General features: G+C 46.7%; 1 protein-coding gene across 1 annotated transcript in view; it reads right to left on the bottom strand.

Annotated features, from left to right (window-relative positions):
• AGBL4 (AGBL carboxypeptidase 4) overlaps window positions 1-26,213 on the bottom strand; it is a 1,125,681-nt gene that overhangs the window by 109,372 nt on the left and 990,096 nt on the right. The window contains exons 7-8 of the mRNA XM_040978580.1: window positions 20,226-20,315; window positions 9,798-9,912 (exon numbers count right to left, since the gene is read on the bottom strand). Coding sequence (XP_040834514.1) covers window positions 9,798-9,912; window positions 20,226-20,315 — 205 coding nt within the window. The remainder of the gene's footprint in view (window positions 1-9,797; window positions 9,913-20,225; window positions 20,316-26,213) is intronic.

Below are 26,213 nucleotides of genomic sequence, written 5' to 3'. Positions count from 1 at the left end.
CAAGCACATTCCAGAACCAATGGACCACTTTCCTTTCTATGGAAGTACTGACAAGAAGTGTGCTCCTTTTTCAAAAGCTGCAGGGAGGACATTTTCTGAAGAAGTTCACTGACCCTTGAGGCCAGGAGTTAACTATTTCTATTTCTAATGTACTAACACAAAGAGGAAGAAAAGTCCTTTAAGTCCTGGTGAGAACTGGGTGCTGACCCCTCACACTGAAGCCCTGAACTCTACTGTGGGCATCAGAGCCAGGCTACCTGGGTAAACGTCCCCTTTTTAAGGAGGGATCTTTCTGTGGCTCAGCTCCAATGTGAATTTTACTTTGAGGACGAAAGGAGATCACTCGTGGGAATGCTGGGGATGCTGCCTTGTTTGAAATAAACACAATGCAAACTTTCCGTTGTTCTTACCATCTGGTCGCAGCATATTGTTTGAGTCCCCACTTATTCTGACACTTCTTATTCTGTGTCACCAAGCGGTACCCTAGACACAGCTAGCATATCAGGGGACCTAAAAGCAGATTGCAAAAGGGTGCCCCCATGCTGTGGAGCAATGCAGTCACACCAAGACTCAAGGCTAATTAAGCCAAGACTGCATTTATGCTTCTACCCGTCCTCTTGGATGGTGTCTCTCTGCATTAGGCAGACCTTATACTGCGTGTGGACTGCAACCCTGATCCCATGCACCAGCCATGTCACTGACTGGCATTCCCCAAGGAATCCCTCAGGGCTCAGAAGTGTAGGCTCCAGCTCAGTTCTCTGGCTGTGACTCTTGGCTCTCCTATCACTGCTGTTGGGACCTTGGACAAAGGACCTGTCCTCTCCCTGTGCACCAGCTTCCTTATCTGTAACATGAGGACTCCAGGAGAGCCTACCTTATGAGTGTGTGATACTGGCAGAACCTCCCACTGTTTTCCATCCCAGCAGGGGACAGAATGATTCTTCCCCTCTACTCCCTTGCTTCCTTTTCTCAAAGAAGAGGCTGGACCTTCTCCAAGAGGTCAGTTCAAGAACAGGGCCAGGGCCTGCCAAGCCTGGCCCCTCTTTCTGTGTGTGTTTTAGATCTGGGACCCTTCTGGCACAGTGTGCTCTCTGGAAGGAAGCTCCTTCACCTGATCTGCTTATGACTAGTGGAAAAGGTAAATGAATTTGGGTGCAAGGAAAAAAAGAGGCCAATTCTGGCTGCAGATATAGGCCATACCTTCCAAGCCTTGCTTTGTATCAATAATAAAGCTAATTTTTGACTTCTACCTTTCTGATCCCTATTTTTCTTAAACTGGTAGAAGTGGGCATAGGAGTATGGTTCATTCCAACCCCTACCCCCAACCCAGATCCCCAGGGGAAATAATGCATAGAAAAAAATGTATAGAGTGGCTAGGAACTTGTTCAATTGTTTTGTATTGTTAGCATTGGGAGAGTTGGTATCACTATTACAATTCTTTACAAGGCATTGCTCTTCTCCTTACTAACTTCCACCAATCCTTCCAGACTAATCTCATGCAATACTACATTTAGGACATTTTCCCTAAACTTGCCTATCCTAAACCTCTCATTTGGTTTACAGGGTGCTCCTCAATGATCTCAAATCCAGGCATTCCTGGTTGGCAAGTGCACTTGCTGCCCCTCGTGACGGGACCATGAACTTCTTCAGGGCAAGAACCAGGGCAAGCTTACTTTATATCCCAAGTGCACAGTACCCAGAATGTGCTCCATGAATGTTAGTGGGAAGAAAAGAGGGGAGGGAGCAGAGAGGATGTAAGGGGAAGAGAGGAAGAGAGGGAAACAAACCATTTAGCTGAAAGAGGCAGTTTGCCAGCAAGGGCACAAAGATAAGCAAAGACACTGGAAAGAGGCTGCAGGGGTGTGAGGATGGGAAGAGGGGCCAGGCCAATCGTGGGAGCTGGACTGAGAAGGACGTTCAGGGATCTTGCAGGTCACTGGGAAGCCACTGAAGGACTTCGTACAAAGAACCGGTACTCTTCAAATGGTGGTTTAGGAGCTAAGACCAGCAGTGATGAAGTTCGTGATTCCATCACGTTGTTTTGCTCCTTCAGACTCCCCTGCCACTAATTCTGGGTTACTGGCTCCTCGGAGGCCTGTCTTCACTGTAGAATCAATTATTAAAACCAACTTGCTATCAACTCTAACTTTGAAATGCTATTCAGCTGCTTGCAGGGACAGAGACGGGAGCTGCCTCCGCAGACATCTAGCCATCTGGCCTTTGCCGTGGAACCTGGCTGGAAAGCTCATTTGAATAATTGGTTTTGGCGGCGTGCACTTGTGGGTTAGACACCTGATTACACTGCCAGCCCCGGTGTTCTTTCAGCCTCCATAGAAACATCACTCGGGTTGCATAAAGCAGGAGAGTCTCGGGAGGTAAGGGTCTACCTAGGCGTTGCTGTCACCCGGGGCTGCAGCTCAACTGTGTGGCTTCCTCACTGTGTGACCTTGAGCAAGTCACTTAGCCTCTTCACAGCAGTGATCGCTGCCATGAGCATGCCTGTGCCATGGGCTTCTGATACGCCCCGAGAAAAGATGAGGGAGTTGTGACTTAGCAAAAATGTGAGTGAGAATATTTGGCTAAGGATTTAGGTTGAGGAGAGCTCAATGTCAGACAGCAAGGTGCATGTGGGCTGTGCCAGAGGACAACCAGTCCCTGGCAGAAAACTCGGGATAGCATAGCTCCTTCCTATTCCTCCTGCACTAATTAGCTCCAGGCACTTGAGGGAGTTACAAAAAGCAACCCGTGGCTCAGTTTCCTCACTTGTAAAATGAGAATCGTTATGCAACGGTCTAAAAAATGGAAAATAAAGTGATCGATGCAAATGGACTGGCATAGTCACAGGCCCCGAGGTTCGGTGGTGCAGGCCATTGTCCTTAACATCATGCTTGTCGTTACTGTCCCGTGCCGGTACCATGCCTCAAAGACAGACGATGACACACATCTGGGGGGTACCGCGGAAGGACGGCAGGCAGGACATGAAGATTCGTGTATGTTCAGCTTCAGAACAGGCACTGGCTGTGGCTGCCGTGGGTAGCAGTGGGGTAGAGAGAGGGCGCACCGTTTGCGAAGGACTGGGAGGCTAGCCAGTAAAACATGGGAGGGACCCGAATGGACCTGCAGAGGGCAGCAGTGAGATGGTAAGCCGGCTGCAGTAGAGTTGGCAAAAGGCCAGGATCTACCAGGCCTGAAGGTGGTCAAATGGAAGGGCATCTGAGTAGGTGGCTCTTGGTGGGTGCTGTGACGGGGCCACGCAGGAAAGAAATGCCGCTGAGGCGAAGGAGACAGTAGAGTGTGGGAAGGGGCCTTAGCTCTTTCTGCAGGGTGCCAATGCTAGTGGTAAGGCTCTGTTCTGTGTTTCTCTTGGGGAGACCTGTGCAGTTCTTATGCTGCTGCACTGTCCACAGAAGACATATTCACCTCGTCCATGCCCTGCCCTGTGCTGCTTTGCACAGTTGTCGTGCTTGCTCTGGGTGCTGCAGTGAAAGAGGTGGGCGAGTCGCGAAGTGAGCGTGCGTGGGAGATGCAGGCCCTGCAGGCTCGCCCTGTGCTGTCCTGTGTGCTGTTTGGCTGCACAGAGCTCCCCTTCCTCCCTTTGGTGTGTGACAAGCTCTTGTCTGGAAGCTTGCCCTGCTCAGAGAGGCAGTGCTGAACGAGCTGAAAATCCGGCAGGGCACAGAGTGAAGGGGAGGTCCTGGGCTCGTCAGCCTGCTCCCACCTCTCTTGCCAGGGAAGCTGGGGCAAATTCCCAGGTACCTCAATTTCTTTGCTTGTGAAAGACTGGGGCTCTGCCACTGCTTCTGCGAGGTTTAATAAGGTGATGCCGACACGGTTCACTGTGTAGGCACTGGGCACATGAGCTCTCGCCCTCCATGGCATCACACCCACGTTTCTGGCACCAACTCTGGTTGCTTACTGGCAAGGATAGTCTCTGATTTGCTTCTGTCTCCCCAAGGCCCAGCACAGGGCCTGACACCCAGCAGGCCCACCACAAATCTTAGTTAAATCGGATTTATTGCGCGGAAACATCTTTTGCTCCAGAAAGCTTGCCAGGGCCAAGAGGCAGAGCACTGGGGAGAGGCGGCCAATTGTGCCGGGGCCTGCAGGGTTGGCTCGACTGGCAGAATGGCTTCGGCACCATCCTGCCAGTTCTGTTCTTCTCTCCCCTCCTCCACACTCCCAAGAAGCACTGAGGTTTTCTGAAGATGAGAAATTTCACAGCATCCTGCTATCTTTTGGGTAACTGCGTATTTTATGATGACTAATAGGCCATTACTATGGTAATATTGCAATTCAGCATGTGTGAGGTTTGGGAAATGAGAAATTATGGGTAACTACTTTGGACTCATTTCTATGGTAACACAAAAATAATTGTCATTAAATACCAGTTATACGGAGGCTGTACCTGGTAATTATAGATTTTTATGCCCAGAAACATAAATAAAACCAATAAATTTATTCAAAGGTCTCTGACTGTTTACTTATATGTGGCTCTATGGAACACACAATGACAAGCACCTAATTAAGAAATGCAAACCCAATTGAAGTTACAGGTTGTCAGAGGGAGACAGAAAGTCAGATTTTTCAAATGCAAGGCGACTCATGCCTAACCAAGGCTCTGAAAGGCAGTGGGGTACAAGTGGAGGTGGGGACTGTCTTCTCTGGGAATGATGGGTAGGAGGAGGGTGTGCAAATGCTCTGAGATGTACATGTGGCCATGTCTTCGGCAAGACAGTGGGAGTGACTAACTGACAGCAGGTTCACTCAGCCCACCCACCCACCCACCCCTCCGGCCTTCTCACTAGGAACTACCTTGCAGCTTCCCCTTCTGCTGTCCCTGCTATTTCAGCCCTCAAGAATCCTGACTCCCAGACCACCCAAGAACTCTGAAAGTGCTCTCATTGCCCGGTCAGTAGCCCTAATGTATTTTTTTAAAAAGTGTGGTGATGTGGTACTCTGACATAAAATTTTCCATCTTCATCATTTTGAGGTGTGCAATGTCGTTAAATACATTCATCGTGTACTGCCACAGTGCATCACTACTTCCAAAGTCTTCTCATCTTACAAAACGGAAAACTACTCTCTAAATAAGAACTGCACAATCTTCTCCCCGTGCCCTCCAGCCCTGGGCAACTGCCTCTAACTTTCTCTCTCTCTGAGTCCTTTAAGAACCTCACAGAAGCGGAATCAGACAGTATTTGTCTTTTTTGTGACTGGAACATCTCCCTGAGTGTAATGTCCTCCAAGTTCATTTGTACTGTAGCTGCACCATTCCTGATAGAACGTCTCCCCAGAGTTTTCACTGTGATGAATCATGTCTTGCCACTGTATTCTCCAATTTTCTAAGGGCAGGAGGGAAATGGAGGTTGGGGCAGGGGGAAGCATTTAATCGAAGAAGAAGCAAGAAGGTGGGGAGAGAGCACCCCCAGTTCCCAGGGACCACCTATAGCATGGAAAACAAAGGCAACACTGAGGGGAGGAGACAGTCCCTGGGCTGCATCCTGTGACACTGAGCCCGGCTCTTCTTCTCAGTCTCAGTATGCTTTGTGCTCAAAGGCATGTGATAAAGAAGGGCTTTCTTCTGTCACTGGGTTGTTTAGTGATCATATACTACGGTTTTTCAGTGCCTTTGAAAGTATAATGTCTGTGCAACAGCAAGGTTTGGCTGAGAACCTAGAGTCTGTTAATCATAACAGATTTATGGCACAATAACAGATGATGAAAACAGTTGGTATGAGGAAGCCACACAGGGAAAGGTTTGGGGTCTCAGGCTGGCAGTATCCAGCCACTGCTCCTCTACACTGGAGTTGTAGCTTTCAACTACAGCGCACTGACTGAACACTGCTGTTAAGTTCATCTACTCATTCAGAAAATATTTACCAAGGGCTCATTCTTTACCATGACAGGCATTAGGGTTCAGAGAACAAGGTCAAAAAAGTTCTGGCTCCGTGGAATTTACTGTCTAAAGGTGAAGACAAACATTAAATATTCATATGAATAAAGACAGGGCTGCGAATGACACTGAGACCATGAAAGGATAGCATAAGGTGTCAAGAAAGCATTTGGTGGGAGATGTACTATATCTTACAGAGTCTGAGAAGCTCTTTTTCAAAGTGGCTTTAAACCTAAGACCTGCAGTGGACAACAGGTAAATGTGGTTGGAGCATAATAATAAGCAAGACAGGGCTGCAGTTGCCCTGTGTCTGCGTCATAAACTATAATATCATTGCTATCTGCTAGCATGTCACCTAGTACCTAGTTACAGATAACTACAGTAGAGTATACTTGAGTTACCAGATATTGTTGCTACAAGCTTTACTATGGGCCTTGTGTACTCTTGGCATAATCATAGTCAAGTATCAGATACAATAGTCTGATTAGTAAGTGCTGTCACTCTTCAGGGGAAAAAATGCCTTGTCTATCATGCTACGGTGGCCATCTATTGCTATTAAACGCTGCAGAGTACCTTTCCTGCATTACTATAAATACCACAGTATGTATCACAGTATATTTATAAGCTTAGCTGACGAAATCTGGGAAGCTCCCTGACTATTCTTCCTACAGTGGCTCACCAGCTTTTTTTTTTTTTTAATGTTGAGGAAGGAGGAACATATCCTTAATTTAGAATTTACAATGTGCGTCATTTCATAAAAGCCTCATAATTCTTTCCAGTGTCCCCATTTACAGATGAGAAAAATGAAGTCTAGTGCAGCAGTGTAATTTATTCAAGGCCATATAGCAAGTAAGTGGCAGAACAGGGCTTGATCTGACATCCAAGAGCATGTTCTCAACCGCTGATGCTCATTCTCTCTCTGTACAGGCCCCTCCCTTCTCTATTGAGGGCACTTAACCTGTTGAATAGCTCCAGCCCAGAAAGGGGCTTGGGACAGCTTGTCTTGGTTCTGTTCCTGGAGTCTGCTCTGTTTGGTGCTGGCTGTTGCAGCAATAAAGTATGCCAGGGAGGACCTCGGGTAGCTCAGACAGATCTGTGGCCATGGTGACTCCTTACAGGCCAAGAACCTACGGCAGGTTTTGAACTTCCCTGAGGCTGAAGTAGTTACACCTTAGAAGGGGGATATTGAAAGAATGAGAGTTAGGGTGTGGGAGAGAGGCAGAGACACCGCTGCCTGTGTTCATTCGGCCCTGTGTCAAGAGATGCCATCACGCCCCTGAGGTCCGGCTCTCAGGATTGCCTCCCTTCATCCCTCTCCTACCTCCTCCCCACTCCCTTTCCTCCTGCACTCATGCCAGTTTGAACAGACTGTTGTTATCAGTGAGCAGAAGGACTCTGACCGAGTCCCTCTTTCATGGAGTTGTGAGGAATCCACAAGGTGAGTGTGTGAGCAGTTAACAGACCACTGGCTCATCAGGTAGAATCCTGATGGTTCTACTCTCAGAAGTATTGGGTTCTACCTGAGAGGTGGTTACCAGCACGTGTTTATGAACCCCGTGACACTAGTGATGGGAGATGTGGACCATGGCACTCACCTAGAGGTGAGATTCCCAACCTTTACCAGCTCACCCAGCATTGTGAAGCCATATTATAGAAGGGATATGTTCGATTTTATTAACTGTGCACTTCTAAAATACATTTGAACTGTGACTTCTGACTTCCCTGTCCCTAGCCAAAGATTTGGTACTTCCCTCCAAACTGTGGAAGCAGTGAGACATCCAGGAGACTCTGGAAGGGACTGGCCCAAGGGGACACCTAAGGCACCTTGAAGCTCTCAGCTCTGAATGTTTATTACTATTTTCACCTTCTGAAGCTTCAAGTAGTGAACTCATGATTTGTGGGTTCATTGCTGCTACCCAGACCTGTTTCAACCACAGGATTAATGCTTGTGGTTAGAGACCTCCTCCAATGCCCATAATGAACAAGAATCACATAGGTACTCTCATTGGAGAATACAGAGGTAGGGGGCTGTGGGTGCAGGTTCAATGCACCCTTGCATCTGAGGGTTGGAACTCTTTTTTTCCTGAGGTCCTCAGATCACAAAAACTGCAGCTTGAAGATATACAGAAAGCATCTGGAGTCCATCACCACCCTGCTGACCATCTGAAGCCCAGAGTTGGGAGGCACTTTGGCCAAGGTCACAGACTTGTTTCCAGCTGGTGCTTGCCTAGACAGCAGACAATGGCACAAACAAGTGTGTGGAGTGGCAGTGCTGACCTCTCTGACCATGGCCAGTCTTGTAATTAAACAGAAATGCTCGCATCAATCAAACAGCCTCTCTATCGCCAGTACCAGGAACAGTGCATCTGTCTAGGCAAGGTGAAAATGTACTGCTCTCAGGTCTGCAGCAAGCCATAAACCTGCAGATGCCAATGAGCCAGGACTTCAGCCAATTAAGAGAGGAAGCCAAATTGCGTTTGATGAAGGTTCCCTGCATCCCATGAGCTCTCTCTAACTCATCTCCAGGGCACTGGGGAGCCCCTCTGAATACAGTTGCCATATTTCTAGAAAGTGACAAACCAGCTCTGTATGAAATTGGACTGGCTGAGAATCAGAGTTGGTCTGCCTATGCTCAGCCATTTACTTTGGACAAGTCTCATCTCAACCCGGGGCTTCAGTTTCTTTATCAGCTAATTTCATTTCTCTTATCAACTCATATTCACACAGTACCTTCTGAGCATCTACTATGCGTTGATTTCTGCAGGCAGGCATTGCAGACTCAGGAACTACTAGGGAGCAAGTCCCTGCCCTGTGAGGCTTTAAGTGTGATGGGGTCCATGCAGTGGGGTAAGACCTTGTTCAATTTTAGTTGGGGTTGGAACAGAAGTGTTTTCCAGAAAAATGGGCATGAGCTAACTTGCAAAGAGGATTGATGAGATGAAGAAGTGATGAGAAGGGAACCACTTGTATGAAGGTGGGGGGCAGGAACCAGCAAGGCATTCCTGGGGCACAGGGCTGTCCTCAGAGGAGCTGGAGCACCAGTTCTGGGAGGAAAGGGTGACAGGTACGCAGAATGGTGCACAGGTAGGCATTTGGTTCTACAGAACATTTTAGGCAAAGGCAGCATGTTTGGATGTCATCTTGAAAGCCATGGGTTACTCAGCTCTGAGACTTTAGAATTTGGGCAGTGAAGTTATACATTCAATGATTTGCTCTCCATGTGGCTTTAGGCAAGTCAAGTGCCTCGGCTGTGAACTAAAGGTAATAATATCCACAGTCTCAAAGGATTCACCGTTCTTTTGGCAGATGATTCTCTAGGCAGTGGTTCTAGGCTGAAAACTACGGTGCCAAACTTGGAGAAAAAGTGCTCAAGGTACAGTGCATGAGCAGGTGTGGTGCTAGCACATAAGGAGACACATTCCAACCTCCTGGGATGTCACTAGCTCCATAAACTGGTTCCAGGAGGAAACACCAGTGAAGCGGTGTTCATTCTAACTACCATATGAGATTCTGCAAAAACACATTCCTGCTCACTTTCCTTTGATGCTTTCAACTGCTCTACATGGTTAAGAAGTTGTTATTTTCCCTTATGCAAAAGAAACCAAGCATCAGAAATAAAAAGTGAATCTCCCATGACTACACAGGAAGTAAAAGCCAAAACTGATATCAAGTCTCTGCATTCCTACTCCAGTGAACTGTCCAGGACATCTCAGCAACTGACCGCAGGTGGCTGTGAATGAAACAGTTAAGGCTCATTAGCCACTATCTAAAGAACTAGGTGAAACTTCCTCAAGTGAACTCACAGATGGTCTGTGAATTCTTTCTTGAAAACATACCCCCTGTTGCTTTTTGCATCCACACTATCTTGTGTTTAATAGCTCCCAGGCAGTCTCTCATCTCTCACCTGTAATTGCCCAGGTAGACTCCATCAGGGTTGAGCATTGGTGCAATCTTGAAGACTAGGTGCTGCCTCAAGACACGGGCAATAGGGTGCTGGCTTATGAGGAAGTCAATGATGCCTAGGAAGAAAAAGCACCTGAGTTAATGGCAAAGAATGTCAGGAAGGAGGGAGCACAGCATCCTTTTTTCTGCTTAGAGATTTTTGGCCTGTTTTGACATCAACCAGTATGAGTATTTGGCAGGAGATTGGGTAGAATTCAATGAATCTTACAAGTACGGCTCAATTTCCGAGAGAGACATCTCAAGAAACAACACCAGAGCCCATGTGCAGGAGGGAGAAAGCTTTTCTTGCTGGAAAAGACAGTGAGAGCTTACACAGGGGCTGGCCCTTGAGCCATGCCTCAGAGGTCCTGGCAAGTTCTGATAGATCAAGGCTGGGGAGAGGTAGGATAATAGTGGACTCAAATGAACAGATACCCCACAATAGACACAGTTGTTTTCAAATATTTATTCATGAATTTGGACGGAGAAATGATAGAGAGAGAAGAAATCTTCCTTCTACTGGCTCACCCCCTCAAATGCCTTCAAATGCCTACAGCAGTCAGGGTTTTGCCAAGCTGAAGCCAGGAGCCAGGAGCTGTATCTATGTCTCCCACATGAATGGCAGGAACCTTAGCGCTGGGCAGTCTTCTCAGTCAAGCCACCACATCTGACCTGGACCCAGCTCTTGGCCTGGACAGCCACCAGCCCTGCATAGTACCTTCTTCATTGCCACCAGGGCTTATCTGACCCTGTCACCCTGGCCTTGGTGTCCTTTTGGTGGTGGTCTGCCTCCGTCTGCAGAAGGGGGAGGCATTGGCAACTCTGTACCCTCATTCATCCATGACTTCTTTGCATGGCTGCTTCTTCATCAGGTACCTGCAAAAGTGCTCAAGATGCTCCAAAATACAGGTGCAATGTCCAGAAGGGTGAGACAATCTTTCAAAAGGCACAGCAAGAAGGTTTCTAGAATGAGGCAGGTGGGGAGTGGCAGAGGATGGAGCCATGTGCCCAGCAGCAGGTGCTCACATCTTGGAATGACAAGTGGCTCTGGAGCTCACTCCAAAGTGACCACAAGGGACAGCTCAGGCCTTCCATTGTGCCAGGCTGAGAAACCATCAGCAGCCAATAGCCAGTTGAACATCATTTACTTCTCAGCCGACGCAGTGGTAGACCAGATGCCCTAATTTATTTGTTGGTCCTCATATGAGAGCTGCAGTTTGCCAGTAAACAAGCAGGGTAATGATGCCAGGCATCCTTGTTAGGGGCTAATAATTGCTTAATCTGTCCACTAATTGACCCTGGCTCCCGGGGCAGCCCTCCATCAAGGAGCCAGCCTGCACTCAGGGCCTGGCCATGCTGCCTCAGAGAATGGCTTCTGGAAATGGAGTAGCTCATTGCGATCCATCCTCCTTCACAGATGAGCAGATTAATTGAGCTGCCAATTAGGCAGCTAATAAAAGAATGAGAGAAAACAAAGCCAGACCAGAGGCTGCAGCCGTCCAGAGCGCCCTCTCTTCCAGGTGTGTGGAGAGCAAGGAGAGCAAAGGTTTGAGTTTCATCCCTGGCTCGAGGTCAAGCAAGATTCATTCTTGTTGATCAGATTTGGAGGTTCTTCTTTCCTTTTCTTTCTTTCTTTCTTTCTTTCTTTCTTTCTTTCTTTCTTTCTTTCTTTCTTTCTCTCTCTCTCTCTTTTTCTTTCTTTTTTCTTTCTTCATTTCTTCCTTTCTTCTTTCATTGGGAGTCAGATATACAGACAGGAGGAGAGACAGAGAGGAAGGTCTTGCATCCGATGCTTCACTTCCCAAGCAGCCACAATGGTTGGAGCTGAGCCAATCTTTCTCTCTCTCTCTCTCTCTCTCTCTCTCTCTCTCTCTCTCGTAAATTATGGGCTAAGGTGGCACATGGACAGGAGTAAAACGAGGAATGTGACAGAAAAAAGGAGTGGAGAGGAAGCGCCATTGCTGGCCATGGAGCAAAAGCACTGCAAAGACCAAGGAAGCAGAAGGCCCAGAGAGAGATGGGCCTGAATACCTGCATTTGAACCTCAGCCAAATGTCAGCTAGCAAAGTTACTGCTGGGGCATGGCATGATGGCTTAGTGCCTAGATCCTTGCCTTGCCCATCCTGGGATCCCATGTGGGTACCAGCTCGAGCCCTGTTGGTCCATTTCCTATCAAGCTCCCTGTTTACGGCCTGGGAAAGCATGAGAGCCCCAAAGCCTTAGGCCCCTATACCTATGTGGGAGGCCCAGGGGAAAGCCTCTTGGACTATGGCTTTGGTTTGGCTCAGCTCCAGCTTTTGTGGCCACTTGGGAGTGAATTCATAGATGGGATAACTTTCTTCCTGTTTCTCCTTCTCTCTGTAAATATGCACCACCAATAAAAATAAGTCTTTAAAAAGAATTACTGTTTGGGCCCGGCGCGGTGGCGCAAGTGGTTAAAGGTCCTCGCCTTGCACGCCCGGGATCCCATATGGGCGCTGGTTCTAATCCCAGCAGCCCCGCTTCCCTTCCAGCTCCCTGCCTGTGGCCTGGGAAAGCAGTCAAAAACGGCCCAAAGCTTTGGGAACCTGCACCCGCGTGGGAGACCCGGAAGAGGCTCCTGGCTTCGGATCGGCATAGTATCGGCCCGTTGCGCTCACCTGGGGAGTGAATCATCGGACGGAAGATCTTCCTGTCTGTCTCTCCTCTCTGTATATCCGCCTTTCCAATAAAAAAATAATAAAAATAAATCTTTAAAAAAAAAAAGAATTACTGTTTATGTTTCTCTGAACAACAAAGACCTTGGGCTCTGGTTTAGGCTGAGTTACTGGAGGGCTTGTAAAAAACCTCTGGTCCTGGCCAGGCACCATAGCGTAGTAGCTAAAGTCCTCACCTTGAACCTGCTGAAATCCTACATGGCACCAGTTCTAATCCCAGCGGCCCTGCTTCTCATCCAGCTTCCTGCTTGTCACCTGGGAAAGCAGTCAAGGACAGCCCAAAGCCTTCAGACTCTGCACCTGCGTGGGAGATTGGGAAAAGGCTCTAGGCTCCTGGCTTTGGATTGGCATAGCTCTGGCCATTGCGGCTACTTGGGGAGTGAATCAACAGCAGATCTTCCTTTCTGTCTCTCCTCCTTTTCTGTATACCTGACTTTCTAATAAAAGAATAGATCTTAAAAAAAAAAAGAAAAGAAAACTTGTGGCCTTCTGGCCCTTCTTTCATCTTTCAAGTTAGGAGGAAGAATGAAATCATTCCCAAAGACACGGCTCACACTGGCATCTAGTGATTCCAACTATTTTATTCCTCTCCTCTAAAATGGAAGAGTCTTTGTCATCCCCTTTCAGGGTTGGGCAAGCAGCAGGTACTTAATAAATCCCACAGATGGATCCATCCCAGGAGTTTATTCAACCCTGGGAAAGTATGAGCTTAGCTGAACTAATGATCATTCATTCTACAAACCATCACTTACACTCCAAATACTGGGTTTTCCTACCACGAAGGGGTATATTGTAAGAAAGCAACCCCCCAGGGATAGGCCAGGACTCTAAGAGGAGCAGTGCTATGCTGTGAGAATGCAGAAGGGACTCCCCAGAGGGGTGACCAGGCTAGGCCTTCTTCCCCCGAGACTTGGAGGTGAGAAGCTGGTGTGTTTGATGATGGGAGTGTTTCAGTCCTAGGTCCTTGGTCTCATGGTTAACAGCGAGATTCAGGAACTTTGTCTTCTCTCACTAGATGCCTCCACACCCCCCCCCCCCCCAGTCCTTGGTTTCCTCATCTGTTAGCAGGAGAAAATGATACTTTACTTGTGAATTATTTTGAGGATTTGAACGATTGGCATAAGCAAAGAGTCAGGCACATGGGAAAAGTACATACAAAAATTCTTCCAAAAGTTCTTGGAATTTGAACAGGTATGCATATGAAATAAATTTCCAATTTTTTATACCCAAGTAAGACTGTCTGTTAACTCCATCTTCCCTGGATAACATGTGCTGCTTTAATATTTGCTGTTTCTTGGTTTGCCTGTGGGCATGGGCCAAAGAGTGTTGAGAGAAGAATGGGGGTGGCAAACAAGGGCTTGCTTGTACAGCTGGAAGAGCATAGAAGTCACTGGAGGGCAAGGTTTGAAGCAAGGATGGTACAAGGCCATTTGGAGCTTTGGATAGCTCTCCCTGGTTGCAGCATGGAATGTGGCTTAGGGAGGGAAAGAACGACAGAGGGTGGGGGCAGGCAGTGGTAAAGAGGGCTGGCAACTGGAGAACAGCTTGCAGCCAGGCCTTACAGTTGACGACCTGCAGTGACCAAGGCCCATGAGTGTAGCAAGCATTGCACAGTGTGAACAAATGGTGACACTGATGACAAGATTATTTGCCTACCACCCATAAGAGCACCAGAACGCTTCGCTGAAATCACACGACCTTAGAGAAAATGACTGAGATGAAGTTTCTGACCCCAGGTAGGACAGATCTTCAAAAAGAAGTTGAATTCTGCTGTGGAGAAACAGAGAGAACATCTGAGGCTTGCCCCGTGGCTTGAGTTTGTGTCCCCTCCAGGCCATGCGCTCTAGGATGGCCGTGACTTTCCTTTGCCACTCTCCCTGTGTAGGGCCAACACAGGGAACGTGCTTACTAGATGGGGGTGAAATGAATGCGCACAGCTAGAGCCCAAATGACTGTATGTTTCTCTAGTTTGGTTTACTTATAATTATTTGGCTCCATTTCGCAGGTGAAGAAAAAAGGGGAGTGACATCATTTGCCAAGTGACTCATTAGGACCTGGATGGGATTCAGACTTAGTTCTGCTGGTTTCAAAGTGGTGTGTTCCTTTCATTAAGGCAAGGCAAGATGGGAAGAGCCAGGAATCCAGTGATGTTTGATTTACAGAATGATATACCCTATCCTTACTTTCCCCTGCAAAGTCCTGTGTAAGAGTCTCCAATTCTGCTCTGTATTCAGGAAGCACATTAGGGTTACTGAATCCAGGCTTAAAGCAACACAACCAGAGGTCTCTGCTAGGCTCAGAGTGCATTCCGAATGACAGCAGGCAAGGGAAGCCCTCCCCTGTTCCAGCACCAGGCCTGCTGTCCACCCACAGCTAAGCCCAGGGACCTCTAATTATGAGATCACGGAGAGGCTGGCCCGGAGGAGCTAGAGCACATGTCGTCACCCTCCTACCTCCCATTCGCCCATTTCCTGGTTGAAGAAACAGAAGTCTAGGGAAGAGAAAGGCCCCAGCATGAGAACTTAGTGGGTCTGAGTTTACACCTATACTATGAGGCAGTTTGGGGCAGAGAAGAATAAAAAAAAAGAACAGAGAAGGATGAGTGGTGGGAAGAAAACAGGTTGGGGAGGACAAAGGTCACCACATGAGTGATTGGAAAACACTGGATTGTGCTGGATCTAGTGTCTGGTGGTGGCAGTGATGACAGTATGGTGTATATGCACATTGCAAGTATACACCAGTGTATGTGTGTGTGCAAACACACATATGCTCTCTTCCAACCTTCTGTCACCCCCACAAAGTAATCCTGTGAATTTCCTGAGGGAGCGGTCCAGCTCCTCATCCCCTTGGGCTAGACCCTGGTGGGCACCTTGGCAGGGAGCAGCAGGGCTCAGGCTGGGAGGAAGAAGACGCAGGTGTATTCCTCACCCACCTGTAAGTAGCCAGATGATTCCAAGAACATCCATGGACTTTTCTGACTAGCAGGGTCCAGAGATGCCCAGAGCATTAATGCGAGTCTTGTGGAAGAGCCGGGGAAAGAGGAGGGTGTGAGTGCTCCTCGACTACCTGGGTACACCTGGTGCTGCTCCAAGCACTGAGACACTGTTCTATTTCCTCCTCACAGCAGTTCCTTGAGGAAGAGATCTCTGTGCCCATTTGGTAGGGGAGAAAACAGGGGCTCCAAGAGTCAAGGATGTGCCAAAGGGATCTCAAGTGCCAGTTGGGAGTTGTAGGACTCCAACTTGGATCTGTCCAGTTCCTAAGCCTTGACATGCCCACGGTGTCAACTGCCCCGCCACCCTTCAGGGCATGGTGCACTCCGCCTACAGCAGCAGCCTCCAAAGGTTAGCTTAATTTCCTCAGTGAGTGATGAAGGATTAGAAGATGACAAAGTCTCTGCCGATGGAACGTTTCAAGGAGAGTCTTCTCAGCTACTTGGGGGAGTCTCTGTGAAAGAGCTTTTACTTGGCTAGGAGTTGGAGACCCAAACCAGGGTCTGATTCTGGCCAAGCTGCTCACCCACATCATGAGCCTGCAGACAAGGAGCACTAGGCTAAGGGCTCTCTCAGGATGTGGCAAGGGAGAGCAGGACACATGGTGCAGCAGTCACAAACCTGGGCTTGACATCCCAGGGAGGACTAGAGGAACCACATCCCGAGTGTCTCACAGATCTGGTATGCACCAATAGTCCACGAGTGCTACCTCTACCCTCTACCACTAACTTCTATCTAGTGCTCGCTGTATTCCAGACTCAGTCCTCAAGGTTTTACAGACATTAACAGCTAGTCTTCGTAACAAGCTGTGAGTCAGGATTGCTGTTGTGACTTCCCCTTGGAGACGCAAGAATGAAGACAGAGGTACATAGCATTCCCAAATCCATGCTGTAATGTGTGGAATGTAACTTCTATCCCAGCGCTGTCAAGTTCCAGAAATGTGATCTCACGTGCTCTGCCTTTGCCTTCTTGCATTTTAGCTTCTCTAGCTACCTGGGACCAAGGGCAAGGTTTGGGGCACAAATGGAGGTATCACCTGGAGTCAGCTGTCCTACCACCAAGCAAAGTCTTGAGAATATCTATGCCCTGCTGCACTCAGTGCCACCCCTCATAACTCTGCAGTGAGAGGACTTCACTCCCAGCAGCAGGTGCATCAGCAGCTTGGCAGCGGGAACTGTGGTCCCAGCCAGATGGGGACGAACAGGCCTCACATGCCTGTTCCCTGCTCAAGGTCACTGAGCCAGTTAATGGAAAAGGGTTAGCAGAAGCCAAGCTATCTCAGCCATCATCCTCCCAGGCCTCGGTCCCACCTGCCATCCCAGTGCAAGGCAGTCTGGGGAGGGAATCAATACACAGGCTGTGCTTGTGGAAAATGTCATCAGAGCCACCCCAGGAGACTATGATCTGAGCTGACCCCATGGCAAGCCTATGCCTTGCTTCTTTATTCCCTTGATAAGGTAAGTTAGCAGAGCCTGTTTTATACTGCTTTGAGGAAGGATGACTTGTATGTCTCAGAGGTATCATCAGTAGAGATCATGGTCCTCTTGGACCTACAATGTAGAAGCAAAGCAGGTTGGCAGGAAGGAGCAGGTCAGGGAGGCCCACACTGAGTGCCTGAGGCAAGCTTTGGGAGATGGGAGGTGCTTTCCAGGTGTGGAAGAGTTGTCCCAGAGCCTTCTATGCTGAGGGAGGAGCAGATTCAGCAGCCTGGTGATGGACAGGCCACTCATGCAGGGATTAAGCTGAGTGTGGATGGAAGGATCATGAGGCTGAGGCCAGAGAACCTGGTAAACGCCAGATATCATGGAAGATTGTGAAGGTCATCTCAAGGACTTCAGAGTCCATCTTGTGAATGCAGTGGGTAGACAGTGAAAGGATCTACCAAGGAATAAACAGTTCCTGAGGAGCTATAGGATAGCATTGAGTGTACCTGCAAAACACCACCTACGATCTCCTTTCAGCAAACAAGAGACACTCAACTTCTCTCTGGCTCAGTGGGTTAGTGACCCTGCTCTCAGGTGACTGTCCACAGAGCAGGTGAGCATGTGGATTCGGGTTCTCAGAGATGAAGGTACTGATAGTAAGATGACTGTCTTTTTTTTTTTTTTTATTTTAACAAACAAGGCCAAAGCAGTTACATCCAATCAGCTGGGGGAACAGATCTGCAGCCAAGTATAGCAGCTGACAGATGGCTGCAAGTAAAAGCATGGGTAAACCCAGGAAGGACTGGGAGAGGTGATTGCAAGGACAAAGCTGGGGAGGAAAAAGGCTGGAAGTGAGGATGCTAAGAAGGCAGCAATAGCGACTGGAGTACCAGCCAGGGTTCTTACAAACTGCTGGGCTTTGGGCAAGTCACTTCCTCTCTTGGAAACTTAGTCTCCTCTGCAAACCAGAGAAAGAGAGAAAGAACTGTGCCTAAATACAGCATTGAAAGACTATAAACTGGAAAATAAATTCATATTTACTTGGGCAGAGCTGGATAGTCCACAAAGCATATCATTTACTTCATTTTCTTAGAGTCCCATGGGAGAGGAGGTGACATCTGTTGATGTATGTGTTGTGTGCCAAGTACATGGTTGGATTTTTGTTTGCAGCCATCTCATGCTAGCTTCCTAGCAGCCTTCCTAGATAGCATCATTACCCTGATTTGCATTTGAGAAAAGTCAGCCTGTTAGGGAGGGGTACAGTTAGAGACTGACCTCAAAGTGGTCTGGTTCCAAATCCCCAGGACTCACCATGCTGCCACTTTAGGTTACACATCCAACCTCCACAGCCTTGTTCCTATGCCCTTGGCCTCAAGGTCATTTTGAGGTTCACCTTAGGTAAATTGGCTAACTTCTCTAATATTTGGTTTCTTCATATGTAAAAAATACAAGCTAATATCACATTCTGTGCCATAGAAAATTAATATAAGCAATATAATTAAGTCAGTTCAAATGGATAAATGGGTCGAGTACTTGGCCTAAATGTGAAGTTACTGTTTGGAATGACTGCATCCCTTGTTGGCATGCTAGTAGGAGTTCCTAATTTCTTCTTCCTGCTAATGTGCATCCTGGAAGGCAGCAGGTGATGGCTCAGATTGTGTCATTGCTACCTATGTAGGGGACCCAGATGGAGTTCCTAGCTCTTGTTTCAGCTTGGGCCAGCCTCAATTGTAGTGATTATTTGGTCAGAGGGAGGGGGAATTGGGGTGGGGAATATTATTACCACAGTCCTTTCAAATAAACTTAAGTTAAAAAAATTTAGATCCATACATAAATGAAATATAATATTTGTAAAATTCTCAGAATAGTGTTTGGCACAGATTGAACATAATGTGTTTTACATGGAATCCATCCACTGGAAAGAAAGAAAGGAAAAAGCCATTGGCAAGAATGTAGGACATTGGGAATTTTTAGACATTGATGATGGCAGATGTTTTGAAGAGACTTGGAAATATCCGGTGAAGTTGAAATTGTACATATCTCATGACCCAGCAACTACATTCTGCAGGTTAAATGCCCTAGAAAAGTATTTGCACATGCATGCAGGGTGATCTACAAAAAAAAAAAAAAAAATGTTTGTGGCAGAGACCAGTACTGTAGCACAGCCAGTTAAGCTGCTGCCTATAAAGCCATCATTACATATGGGTGTTGGTTTGAATTTCTGCTGCTCCACTCTGATTCAGTTCCCTACGAATGCACCTGGAAAGCAGTAGAGGATGGCCCAATTGCTTGAACCCCTGATACGCATGTAGGAGACCTGGATGGAGTTTCTGGCTCCTTGCTTCTGTCTGGGCCAGCCCTTGCTGTTGCAACTCTTTGGGAAATGAACCAGCGGGTGAAAGAGCTCTGTGCTCCCTTCTCTTTAGCAGCAAATTAAAAAAAAAAAAAAACTTGTGGCAGCATAATTTGAAAGAAAAATACTGTAGACAATGTGGTTTCCATCGTCAGGAAGATAGATAGGCTGTGTTATAGACAGATGTGGAATACAATACAACAGTGAAAAACAAGAGAACTAGAGCTGTCCTCACCAGTGCAGATGATGGGTGAAAGGCAAGTCTCAATGCCTACAGAACAATATTGTCTTTATAAAGTTCAAGGATACACAAATAAAAATCCACCATTTAGGGATGCTTACACACTTATATAGACTGAATGGCAAACAAAAAGTTCAAACTGAATGTCATTTGTCAGGTGTGGGCATAGGTGGGAAATAGGAAACAGGATAAAGAATGGAAAATAATATTTTGTTTCATCAACTGTTGAGTACCTGGCCATTCATTATGCCATTATTTATATTCTGTCTATCAAATATGTACATATTGCTCTCTGTCTGACTGATTAACTGTGACATGTGATAACAGATAAAAATGCAATTATAAAGGGATACACTTGAGCAGAGACAGTATGCCTTGTTTACTTACTGTTGTCTGGCGGCAAGCTGCTTGCTTGCTCTTGGAAAGTATTTCAAGACTTGCTTATTAAGCGACTGAGTGAATTAGCACACAGTGTTCAGTCTTTATATCCCCACTTCACAGCCCTTCCACCACCATTCATAGTGACCAGGAGCTAGAGCTCTTGGTGCTAAAAACCACTAGACATCTCTGTATCAGAGAGCTTACACAGCTCTGCTTACTCAGTGATCCATGCTCCCACACATCCATACCCATGTCTGGGTGTGGGAGTGGGCATAGGGTTCCCAGAAGAGCCTGCAGCTCACCTTGGCACACAAATGAAGAGGGTGTTTCCCCTGGATGGATGCGTCCTGTGATAAAAATAACCTTCTGCTCCGCCCCTTCCTGGAGATTGTCTGTAAGAGAAAATGAGATAGAGTCACCAAAGGGAGCAGGGGAAACTGAGATGTGGGAAGAAGCAGATGAAGAGTGGGCTGGATGTTTTATGTTTATCTCTCTTTTTTAAAAAAAGTATGCATTTGAAGGGGAGAAAGAGAGAGACAGAGAGAATCTTCCATCTGCTGGTTCACTCCCCAAGTGGCTGCAACAGCTGGAGCTGAGCTGACCTGAAGCCAGGAATCATGAGCTTCTTCCGGGTCTCCCATACAGGTTCAGAGTCTTAAGGCTTTGGGCCATCCTGTAATGCTTTCCCAGGGCATAAATTGGGAGCTTGATAGGAAATGGAGCAGTCAGAACATGAACCAGCACCTGTATGTGTTCCTGGTGAATACAAGGCGAGGATTTAGCTGCTGAACCATTGTGCCAGGCTCCGAAAATGAATATTATAAAATCTACTCTTGGATTGCAAAATAGTTTGCACCAAAACAAATTCTCTTTTGAAAATTTTGTAGTTCATTCATTTTCATTTCGTTTGAAAGACAGAGAAAAAGAGAGAGAGAGAGAGACAGAGATGTGTGCCACAGCTACGGCAGAACCAGGCTAAAGCCAAGAACTCAGAACTCCATCTGTGTCTCCCATGTGGATGACAGGAACCAAACTACTTGAGCCATCTTCTACTGCCTCCCAGGACGTACACTAGCAGGAAGCTCTAACAGAAACAGAGCAGCCGGAATTTAGAACCAGTACTAGCATAGGAGGTGCCGATGTCTCAAATTGCACAGTCATTGGGAATCACATAGGGCCAGGAGTCTTGGAATTCCAACCACTAAGGTGGAGTCCTTCCTCATTATTCAAGGGGATCTCGAGCTCAGAAGGGCCTTTTCTTTGTGATTAGGCTGAATTGCACTAGACACACTCTGAAAAGCTTTAAAACAAGTGTCTGAAGGATCAAAAACAGAAAGGAGAAATGTTGACTGCTTGCCCTATGAAGCCGAATTCTCTTTAAACCATGATGGCTGTGTGGGCATTATGGAACATCTGGTTAAATTGCTACTGGGGATGCCTACATTCCATATTGGAGTGCAGGTTTGAATCCTGGCTGCTCTGCTTCCTTCTAATGCTTCCTGGTGAGCAGTGGATGATGCTCCTGACACCCATGTGGGAGACATGGTTACGATTCTAGACTCCTGGTTTTGGCCTTGGCTATTGTGGATATTTGGAAAGTGAGCCGGTGGACAGCTCATTCTCCCTCTTTCTCTCTTGCTGTCTGTCTGTCTGTCTGTCTCTCTCTCTGCTTTTTAAGTAAATTAAATAAATAAACATTAAAAAAGGAAGGTCACATATTCCAGACATTGAACAGTATCTCCATACTGTTGGAAAACATGTCCCCAAATCAGAATCAAAGCTCAATCTGCCTCTCTCTAACTCAAATAATAAAGTTTAATTCTTGTGCAACGTATTATTAGATAAAAGCTGTAGCTGAGAGTAACATTGCAAGAAAAAAATGGGAAGGGAGAGCATCTATAGTTACAGGCAGAAGAACAATGGATTGACATACAACAGAAAAATGACCTGGAGGAAAGTGAAGGAAAAATACTGGATGAAATGCTAGAAGCAGATGATGTTGATGCCCCAATAGCATTGACTACAGTAAACAACACTACCTTGTCCAACCTGGTTCTGAGGGTGTGGACTGGCTTAGTCCACCAGGCTTGCTTGAAAGGTAGCAAGAAATAGAACAGAACCAAAATGTGTTCTTGAGAATGCACTCTGTGCTTAGTTCTATAGTAGGTATGTTGAGAGAGAGAGAGAGAGAGAGAGAGAGAGAGAGAGAGAGAGAGAGAAATTCACTTGTTCTGAAGAAGTTTATGATTTAAAAGATGCTTTAGATACCTTGGACATATCCTGGGCTAAACACAAGCTCCTCAAGAGAGAAACTGTGCCTTCCACCAGCACATTTCTAACATCTTTCCCAGAACCCTGCAAGGAGTAGATACTTGAGAAATGGGTTTTGGGGGGGGGACACTGCATAGAACACAAATTCTAAATAAATTTAGCACATACTCATTTTTGTTCTTTTGACTCATTTTCTCAGGCCTCTCTAAGGTGGATAGCATTATCCTCATTTACAGGTGCAGAAATTGACACTGAAGGAAGGGACATGCCCCGGGTCGTGCAGCTGCCAGCGGTAGCATCAGCCCTGGTTCCCAGCCACTGTCGCTTACACCACTAACAACAATGTAAGATCCTGCATCTGCTGCATGTCTGCCAACAATGCGCAGAAGAGTGTTTGCTCTCATCCCCCCATACTGATGGAAATTAAGCCACTGTCTTACATGTATATGATTTTTCACTTAAACGTAGCTAGCTTTGTTGTTGTTGTTGTTAAGCAAGTCCCTTAGAAAAAAACCAAAACACTAACGCTGAACCCATCTATCCCAGTAGTCCAGAAATGATAAAAGAGTGTTAAGGAGGCCCCTGGTGAAGGCTAACTTTATGGATGTCTCCCCTGACCCAGTATCAGCTCAATTGCATGCGGCATTTCTGCTGACCACGGTAAAATGCAAAACGGGCATTCTGTCTGCACACTAATTTTACTGAACCCCTGTGTCTTCATAAAATGATAACGTGGGGCTAATAAAAATCAAGCATCTCGGGTGCTAATATAAGCAAATGTTGATGCAGGCAGGTAACAAATTGCTTTGTCATTTAGGAGGCCGTAAAAGAGCATTATAATCATCTTTAGGCAAAATGGATAGGGCACCTTTGCTTAGCTTTTAGCTTTCATTTGCAAAATCAATTTAAGGTAATGTCGCAGCTCTGAGGTGGTGTGACATGAGACCACCCCCACCCCCTCTTGTCACCAAATCCCAGGACACCTTGTGAAGCTAATTAAACCTCCTCTTGGTGGAGGCAGTGGGATGGAGAAGGATGGATTCTTGGACAAAGTGTGGAGCAGAATGTAGACAATGAGACTGAGATGGACTCATAAGGGATGCTAAAGTCCGGAGAACTCTCAAAGGTTGGCAGGCTCAAGGGTACCAGTACACACTCAGTTGGAACTGGGGAGGCCACAGAAGGCTTCCCAGTGAGCCTAAAGTATCTGAAGTCAAATGTGCAAACACACTAGTGTGTATGTACCCACAGTCCCACTACACACACGTACACTCACACACACGTACACACACACGTGTGTGTGTGCTTCTCTTGGTCATGATAGAAAGTGAAAGAGAACAATCGTATTATCCCCTCATGACAGCAATTAAGTAACATTTACTGTGTGCCAGACAATTCACACATTCAAATTTATTTAATTCTCCTTTTAAAAGATATATTTATTTACCTGAAAGACAGGGTGACAGAAAGTGGGAAGAGAGAGAATCTTCCATTTGCTAAGTCATTCCCCAAATGACCACATGAGCCAGGTCAGAGCCACGCTGAAGTCAGGATCCGGAAACTCTCATATTGTGGCCAGGGGTTGAAGTCGCTGGACCATCCTCTACTGCCTTCCTAGGCATGTTAGGTAGGAGCTGCATCATAAGTGAGATAGCCAGGACTTGAACCAAGTGCTCTAATATGGATGCTGAGTTACAAGTAGCTGTGCCTCAATTCCAGCCCACTTATTTAATTCAAAGCACCTCAATGAAACATTTGATCTCAGTTCTCTTTGATAGGCTAAGACGTTGAGATCCGAGATGCTTAAATGACTTGTCTAAACTTGAGTAACTGGCAAATATGGCAGCGAAGTATAACTAAGAAATGTTAGTTTTTTTAAAAAAGGTTTTAAATCTTACTTACTTTTGAAAATTTGTTTTTCTAGTGTATGTGAAGTGCAAATCGAAACAGGGAAAATGACACTCATACTCATCCTCTCTCTCATACACACACAGATCTTTCATTTGCCTTTGGTTTACTCCTCAAATGTCTACAAAAGCCAGAGCTGAGCTAGGCTGAAAGTAGGAACCAGGAACTTCAACTGGGTCTCCCACGTGGCTGGCAACAATTCCTCTACTCGGGCTGCCATCTCCTGCCTTCTGGACACATTAGCAGCAAGCTGGACTGGAAGCATAGGTAAGCTGAGTCCCAGACTCCAACGTGTGATACAGGCCTCCCAGGAGGCAAACGAATCTGTTGCGCTACCATGTCCACTCCAACTCCACATTTTTGTAATCTCAAATGTCTTCCCTTAACGAGTTTGGCACGTTGGTTCTTGAAGATCACATAGGGTCCCTGTGATGGCTTTAAAAATACACCCCTTCAAGAGGTGGGATGAACTCTGTTTCCCTTTAGTTTGTGGGCTGGACTTACAGACATGATTTTAAAAAACTAAAATTCTGGGGCCCAGCGCCGTGGTGCAGTGGTTAAGGTCCTCGCCTTGCACGCCCGGGATCCCATATGGGCGCCGGCTCTATCCTGGCAGCCCCGCTTCCCTTCCAGCTCCCTGCCTGTGGCCCGGGAAAACAGTCAAGGACGGCCCAAAGCTTTGGGACCCTGCACCCATGTGGGAGACCTGGAAGAGGCTCCTGGCTTCGGATTGGCATAGCATCGGCTGTTGCGCTCACTTGGGGAGTGAATCATTGGATGGAAGATCTTCCTCTCTGTCTCTCCTCTCTGTATATCCGCCTTTCCAATAAAAAAATAATAAAAATAAATCTTTAAAAAAAAAAAAAGCAAACTTCTGTGAAAGTCACTTCTGAGACTTGACTGTAAAGACAGCATGGCTTCCATCTTGGGTGTGCCCTCTTTCTTTCGTGAATTGCTCTCTTGAAAGAAGCTGACTACCATGTCCCAGGGGCACTCCAGGAATTTGTGATGAGACCAACATGGGGAGGAAATGAGGTATGTGGACAACCACCAACATAGACTGAAGTCTGCCCAAGCCACATGAGTGAGTTCAAGGGAGGATTCTGTAATCTCAGATGGACACAGTCCTGGTCAATAGCTACACTAGAACCATCTGACCCAGCTCCTCCTATATTCCTGACCCACAAAAGCTTAGAGGGAATGGATATTGCTGATTTTAAACAGCTAAATTCTGTCACAATTTCTTAGGTATCAATAGGTAGTAATATATATTTCCCTATAAAAACATATGTATGGGGCCCGGTGGCGTGGCCTAGTGGTTAAAGTCCTCATCTTGAACGCCCCGGGATCCCATATGGGTGCCGGTTCTAATCCCAGCAGCTCCACTTCCCATCCAGCTCCCTGCTTGTGGCCTGGGAAAGCAGTCAAGGACAGCCCAATGCTTTGGGACCATGTACCCATGTGGGAGACCTGGAGGAGATTCCTGGTTCCTGGCTTCAGATCAGCGCAGCACTGGCCACTGGGCTCACTTGGGGAATGAATCATCAGATGGAAGATCTTCCTCTCTGTCTCTCATTCTCTCTGTATATCTGACTTTGTAATAAAAATAAGTAAAATCTTAAAAAAACATATGTACACAAAATACATATTTTGTATTGAATTTATTGATGTTGGATTAAAAAAATTCATTACCTTGAAAGACAGTTACAGAGAAAGGGTGATTCTGCATGCGCTGGTTCACATCCCAAATGGGGCTAGTCCAAGCCACAGCCAGGAGTTGGAACTCCACCCAGGTCTCCTATATGGGTGCAAGGAGCTCAGATACAGGGGGTAAAGAGAACTACGGGAGGAACTTGGATGTTACGATGGGAGGAACTCTCTGTCTCTTTTTCCCTTCCTTTCTTCCTGATGCTTGAGATATTTTTGTTTTCTTGACTTCATAATCTTTGAAGGCATCATAAAGTCAAGAAATACCATACAACTGGTTTCTAAACCAGATCAGCTGCAGTTTTTTTCTCCAATAATCCAGGAATCAATCAGGGCCATGCCATTACTGAGCTGGAAAAATAAGAGATGCTGGTGGCCATGACAGCACAGTAGCTAGTGTCTGT

The sequence above is a fragment of the Ochotona curzoniae genome, unplaced genomic scaffold, assembly GCF_017591425.1.
Source record: "Ochotona curzoniae isolate NIBS_2020 unplaced genomic scaffold, NIBS_Ocur_1.0 contig_291, whole genome shotgun sequence".
Classification (NCBI taxonomy): Eukaryota; Metazoa; Chordata; class Mammalia; order Lagomorpha; family Ochotonidae; genus Ochotona; species Ochotona curzoniae.
Note: the sequence above shows the minus strand (reverse complement) of the source record. Positions and strands in the feature narration are given on the sequence as shown.